At 44.7% G+C, this 5773-nt stretch overlaps 1 protein-coding gene across 1 annotated transcript; it reads right to left on the bottom strand.

Moving 5' to 3' along the window:
• Positions 1–1624: 1624 nt before the first annotated feature.
• On the bottom strand, positions 1625–3057 carry LOC117861299 (uncharacterized). Its single transcript, XM_034744832.2, has 3 exons — positions 2721–3057; positions 2128–2329; positions 1625–1906 (listed from the first exon to the last, which is right to left on the bottom strand). Exons 1-3 carry the CDS (start codon positions 2999–3001, stop codon positions 1877–1879), a joined length of 513 nt encoding a protein of 170 aa, XP_034600723.1. The 5' UTR covers positions 3002–3057; the 3' UTR covers positions 1625–1876.
• Between the last annotated feature and the right edge of the window lie 2716 nt (positions 3058–5773).

Below are 5773 nucleotides of genomic sequence, written 5' to 3'. Positions count from 1 at the left end.
CGCGTGGTCTGGTCGCGTCAAGCGTCGGATTGGTTGCGGCGACTCGGAATCGGCGGACAGGAGGGAGAGAGAGGCACCGCAGGCGAGGCGACAGAGCGAGCGATGCGATGCTAGCAAGCGTGAGACTAGCGGCTTCATCGAGGCACGCTACTGGCGAGATGGGGGAAAGGAGTTGTCACTGCCGGTGCAATGGTTGGCGAAGGCGGTATCGTCGCGGGACGCGTGTGTGGGCAGCGCGACTAACGTACGACGGAAAAGCCGGAAGGCGTTGGACGCGGGCCGGGGATCCTGGTGAGGAGATGCGCGCGGGATGGCGAGGTGGACTGGCGGGGCAGCGGCCAATCTTCGGTCGCAGCGGCGGCAGGGCGCCTGGCGCGGCCGGCGAGATCTCAGGCAAGACGAGACGGGGCGGAGAGTCTACAGGGCGCTTTAGCGCGCGATTGGGAAGGAGGCACGCTAATCCATCATGTCGCGGCTGGCGACTAGGCGGGGTGGTGCTCATTGGCGAGATTACGCCACGCTGCGGCGGCGCTCTAAAACAGGGCGCACGCGCTCTCTGGCGTGCTTGGCCCGAGAGATCCGCGGGATCCTTTCTGGGTCCATCTTCCAGTCTCCTGCTCTCCCAATTTCCGAACTACACCACCTTGACTCCCATAACAAGAGTTGCAGAACACCAGCCGGTGTCCCACTGACAAAGTTGTAGCAGGGACTTCGTTCTCCAACTTCCATAAGAAATTTTCTACGCGTTCAGCTCAACTTACCAAGGATAAGTGCTCCCTAAGGTGCTAGATTGGGCTGAAAACCAGACCAAGTTGGTATAGCTCCAGAAAAGCTGAGTCAACCGGATTAGGGAACTTGTCTTAAGATTAAGCTCGGCTGATTTAAATCTAGTCGTTACAGCAGTCTTGCGTATAGAGGTTATTATTTTCCTACCCCAATGTTTACCCTAGTGTTTTCTTATTAAATCCGTGATACAATGTTGCAATTATTGCTTAATTGTGGAAATAAATTCATAACCCTGGAATAGACCTAGTTAAATTGTACAATGTTATTCCATGTGCTTTCAAGCTAAATTTCTAAGTAATACTAGAATCATTTGAAGTACATGCCAGCCATTCTGGCGTCATCACCAAGGTAACTATTGGCGAGAGTTATGAAATTTAAGAGCAGTCTATTTATATTAAATTAAGAATGGCCTTAGTAGCTTTTTCGTGTTGTGTCTGTATTTGGGTACATATAGGTACTACTGGAGAAACAACGTTTACTACCGGTCGGGAACCCTTTACTACCCGTTTCCTAGAACAATGCATGACTAGGCTAGACCATCCATTTTTAGAGTTGCGTAACTTGTAGCTTGCCGGAAAATGATGCCTTCACTATGGCAACTGTACTGCCAGTTATGAACGACCACCGAAGACTAGTATTGCTACATGTGTTTTAGAACCGGGCGTGGTACATTGGGTATCACTGCCACACTCGCAGCCCTGGTACGGGAAATAAAAGTGATTTTTCTGGTGGTATTATTCCTTCACAGCATAGCAAGGCTACAGTTGCTAGATGTTTGAGTCACACAAAAATTCTCGAACCATGAAGAGAATGCCCAGAAAAATATTACTAAAACATCTTTTCACAAAAAAATGGCACATTTATTGATGATAGGATCTTTTGTGACAAGGAGAACATGACATAAAAAGGTATGAAGAATTGCATGTAATGCTCTCTAGAATACAACTGAGTGGTTGGTAAGTCACAATACATAGGCGGATAATTTATTTAGGATGAAGCATAAAATAGATCGTAGATCTAGTAGTCATCTCGTCTCAACACACACAAACATGCGAAGGATGGTCTCAATGTATGTCCGAAGTGCAATGTCTCAAGGGAAAATGCCAATACCACCCAGAATCTGCATAAAATTTATGAATGTGGTCATTCATCATTTGTAAGTATTGTTTCCATTACATATTCACATTCATGGAGATGAATTCATCTATTCACTAAAACTACTTCTATGTACACTGCAGTGGTAAGGTATGTATAGATGTTTGCTGTCCTATTTAATTTTATCCAAAATATAAAGAGAAAATTTCAATACTAGCAACAGATAAAAATGTATCTGGCACTTACCGGAATGGTTTCCTTTGAAGTGTAGTATGCAAATATGCATATTTCAAAGGTCCTGCTGGCACCGTCTTCTTGGATTATTTTGTAATTTATAATACCTCGTGCCATTGTAAGGTCTCCTGTACCCCCCATAACACTCCACTGGCCTGGTCCATTAATCTGCCCCCCATGAAGGCCCATCACCTTAAGTGTTGATCCAGCGAGGCTGTTTTGTTGACAGAATCAGAATATGCATGCATAATTTAAAAGGTCAGGAGTAGCAGTGTAGGGCTTGACAGTTGCATCACCAAGTTCTAGTCCAAAACAGAGTTTGGGACAAGGTCCCAGTAAAAGATTGAAAACTTTGTCCATACAAAACTTTTAAAGTACCTAGTTCAAAAAAATGGAGATGGTATATGTCCGTTTAGAATCGTATTAAAATTGCATTGATAGTATCATATGTTTTATATTTTTAGAACAAAATTTAAAAATAGTTGTCAAAGCTATGTTTAAAACCCCAAAACATCTTTTTGAAGAAAGCCACGTAATATGATAAATATACACTTGTGTAAATACCACAACACAAGCAATTTTGTAGCCAAAAAAGGATTCTTTACCTTCCACTCTCGAACACCAAATCCATTATGGTTACCCAGAAATTCTGGGCTGGGTTGGCATGGGTCGTGAGGCCCTCTGCATGCCCGATGGTATTCCCAGCAGGCCCATCCTTTATGACCCAATTAATGACGATTGTATCAGTTCCCACAGCCCTTTGGTCCGTGGCAGGTGTCTGTTTTATGTATAGGGTGGTTTGCAGCTTCTTGTCATCCAACGCGCGTACTGCAGACATGGAAAAGGCAAACAATGAAAGCACGGCTATTGCATAATAGGAGGCCATGGCTAGCTAGGATCGTAGGGTATCTATTTCCTTACTCCCTTATCGTATTTGAAGTGTGACAGAAGGGGGGTTGTATTTATAGATTGAGCTACCCTAGTCCATAGATGTATCTAGCAGTAGACAGTGTCAACGTCCTAAACAACTTGTATTCTGAATTATAATAAGTGGTTAATCAGATCTGGGATACATATGGTACTTTGCTCCGAACTTCAATCTAGCATTATGTGCTTCTTAACTCAGGTTGACAGACAAACCATGTGATCTAGTAAAGTGTAGCAGCACTAGATAGTCATTAATGGAACTTCTGGTACCTTTGCCAGTTAATGGGTAGAGGATGAATAATTAACAATGTGCTTATCCTGGATTCAGAAAGATACATATGACACGATATTGCATGTGCTACCCCGCGTACTTCTTGGAGCCCTAAATTATATGTAGACGAATCAGAGCAACAACCCCCACTTGACTCAAATATCATTGGTAGAGAAGAGACCTTCCATCCAGCGTTTTTAGTCCCAATCGTCTTTGGACCCGGGACTAAAGGGCCTTTACTCTTGGGTCAAGTGGCCACCACTGACGACCACCGATGATGGGACCTTTAGTCCCGGTTGGTAATATCAACTGGGACTAAAGAGACCCTTTAGTCCCGGTTGTAATGGCTAGTGGGATGGGGGAATCTGGTGAGGCGTTTAGTCCCGGTTGAAAACACCAGCTAGGACTAAACGCCCCTATTAGTCCCGGTTAGAATTACCAACCAGGACTAAAGAATACCTCGCTTCACCAATCGGGGCCTCCCCCCGTTCTCTCTCTCTCTCTCTCCACCTTATTCTCTCCCCTCCCTTATAACGCGCACTAGGCGAAGCAGGCGGGCGGCGGTCACGGGCGGCCGGCGCGGGCGTGTGGCCGCGGGCAAGCCGGCGTGGGCGGGCGGTCGGCACAGGTTGGCCCAATTTTTTATTTTTCTGGAACCTTTGTAGTCCCGGTTAGTAACACCAACCGGGATAAAAGGGTCCCCCACATGTGGCTGCGGCAGAAGTAAATCCTTGAGACCCTTTTATCCCGGGTTGAAATACCAACCAGGATAAAAGGGGGTCTTTTATCCCGATTGGTGTTTCCAACCAGGATAAAAGGGTCCCCCGTGAGTTAGTATAAAAGGATTGGATCCCCTATATAGTCAGATGTGGTGTGTAGGTGGGATGGCTAGGAAGCTACGCGCGAGGCTTGAGGTCGTGGGTTCGAATCTCACGAACCGCGCACGCGCATATTTCATGTGAAAATCGCGTGACCTGTGACTTGCGCGTGTGGGTTGGTATTACTAACAAGGATATAAGGGGGCCTTTACCACGCCTGGTGTGGCGACCCATTTAGTCCCGGTTGGTGTTACGTGGGATAAAAGACACCCCCCTTTTGTCTCGATTACTTTATCCCGGATAGTTTTTCGAGAGATTTGCACCCTTCCAACCGGGACTAATACTGAGTTTTCTACTAGTGGGGGTTATATTTATAGATGTAGCTACCCTAGTCCATAGAAGGTAACATGGTATCACATGGCCCTGGCATGCTGCACTCATGTTTGTTGAATACTTTATATGGTGTAAATATGCAGTGCAAACCATCTGGTAGGTGGAATCCTGAAAACTCCCACCATGGGCCGTCGGATCGGAGATCTACGGTGCAAGTAGCTAGGCACAGTTCCTCAGAACATTTTTCATATAACCCCCCGCCTTATACTGTATGCCACCTACATCCCCACATTAATATCTCAGTGCAATAAATTCGACCGTGTAGTTGCAACTAGCCAATGGTTCAAGTTGCAATCGGTCTATACATTGAGCTGCAAATATTGGAAACCATATACTCCCCTGGTTGCATTAAATTAGGATATTCCTAACTCAGATGGGAGTAGCTAGTCAACAGTATTTGCAACTCCAAGGTCAATTGGAATCAAAGAAACAAGGGACACATAGCTCACATGATGCTGGCAATATACTATGTAGGCCAGTTGGAATCCTTTGTTGTAGTTTCGAAAGTCATTATCAGCCTGTTTAGTTTTAATAAATTACCACTCCCAATTAATAAAAGTAACGTAGGTTTTAGGATTCATGGCAGTAAAATTTCCATCACTTTGACCATTAATGTAATTTTCTTCGGAAGAATGAGAATACAAAATAATTATTACTATAGATGCTCCGTAATACTTCTGCTATACATAAATATCATTATCATAATCATCATGGTGGCACAGATTTTTTTCTCAAAACATTACCTAGCAGTAGACAGTGTCAACGTCCTAAACAACTTGTATTCTGAATTATAATAAGTGGTTAATCAGATCTGGGAAACATATGGTACTTTGCTCAGAACTTCAACCTAGCATTATGTGCTCTTAACTCAGGTTGACAGACAAACCATGTGATCTAATAAAGTGTAGCAGCACTAGATAGTCATTAATGGAACTTCTGGTACCTTTGCCAGTTAATGGGTAGAGGATGAATAATTAACAATGTGCTTATCCTGGATTCAGAAAGATACATATGACACGATATTGCATGTGCTACCCCGCGTACTTCTTGGAGCCGTAAATTATATGTAGACGAATCAGAGCAACAACCCCCACTTGACTTAAATATCATTGGTAGAGAAGAGACCTTCCATCCAGCGTTTTTTAGTCCCAATCGTCTTTGGACCCGGGACTAAAGGGCCTTTAGTCTTGGGTCAAGTGGCCACCAGTGACGGCCACCGACGATGGGACCCTTAGTCCCGGTTGTTAAT

Source organism: Setaria viridis, chromosome 6 (assembly GCF_005286985.2).
Source record: "Setaria viridis chromosome 6, Setaria_viridis_v4.0, whole genome shotgun sequence".
NCBI lineage: Eukaryota > Viridiplantae > Streptophyta > Magnoliopsida > Poales > Poaceae > Setaria > Setaria viridis.
Note: the sequence above shows the minus strand (reverse complement) of the source record. Positions and strands in the feature narration are given on the sequence as shown.

Bases quoted from the DNA above. Each gene is read 5' to 3' on its own strand.
- LOC117861299 (XM_034744832.2), bottom strand. From the start codon at position 3,001: ATGGCCTCCTATTATGCAATAGCCGTGCTTTCATTGTTTGCCTTTTCC. The intron at 2,330-2,720 runs GTAAAGAATCCT...TCAACAAAACAG, and splicing joins TTGGTGTTCGAGAGTGGAAG to CCTCGCTGGATCAACACTTA. The intron at 1,907-2,127 runs GTAAGTGCCAGA...AATTTTATGCAG, and splicing joins CTTCAAAGGAAACCATTCCG to ATTCTGGGTGGTATTGGCAT.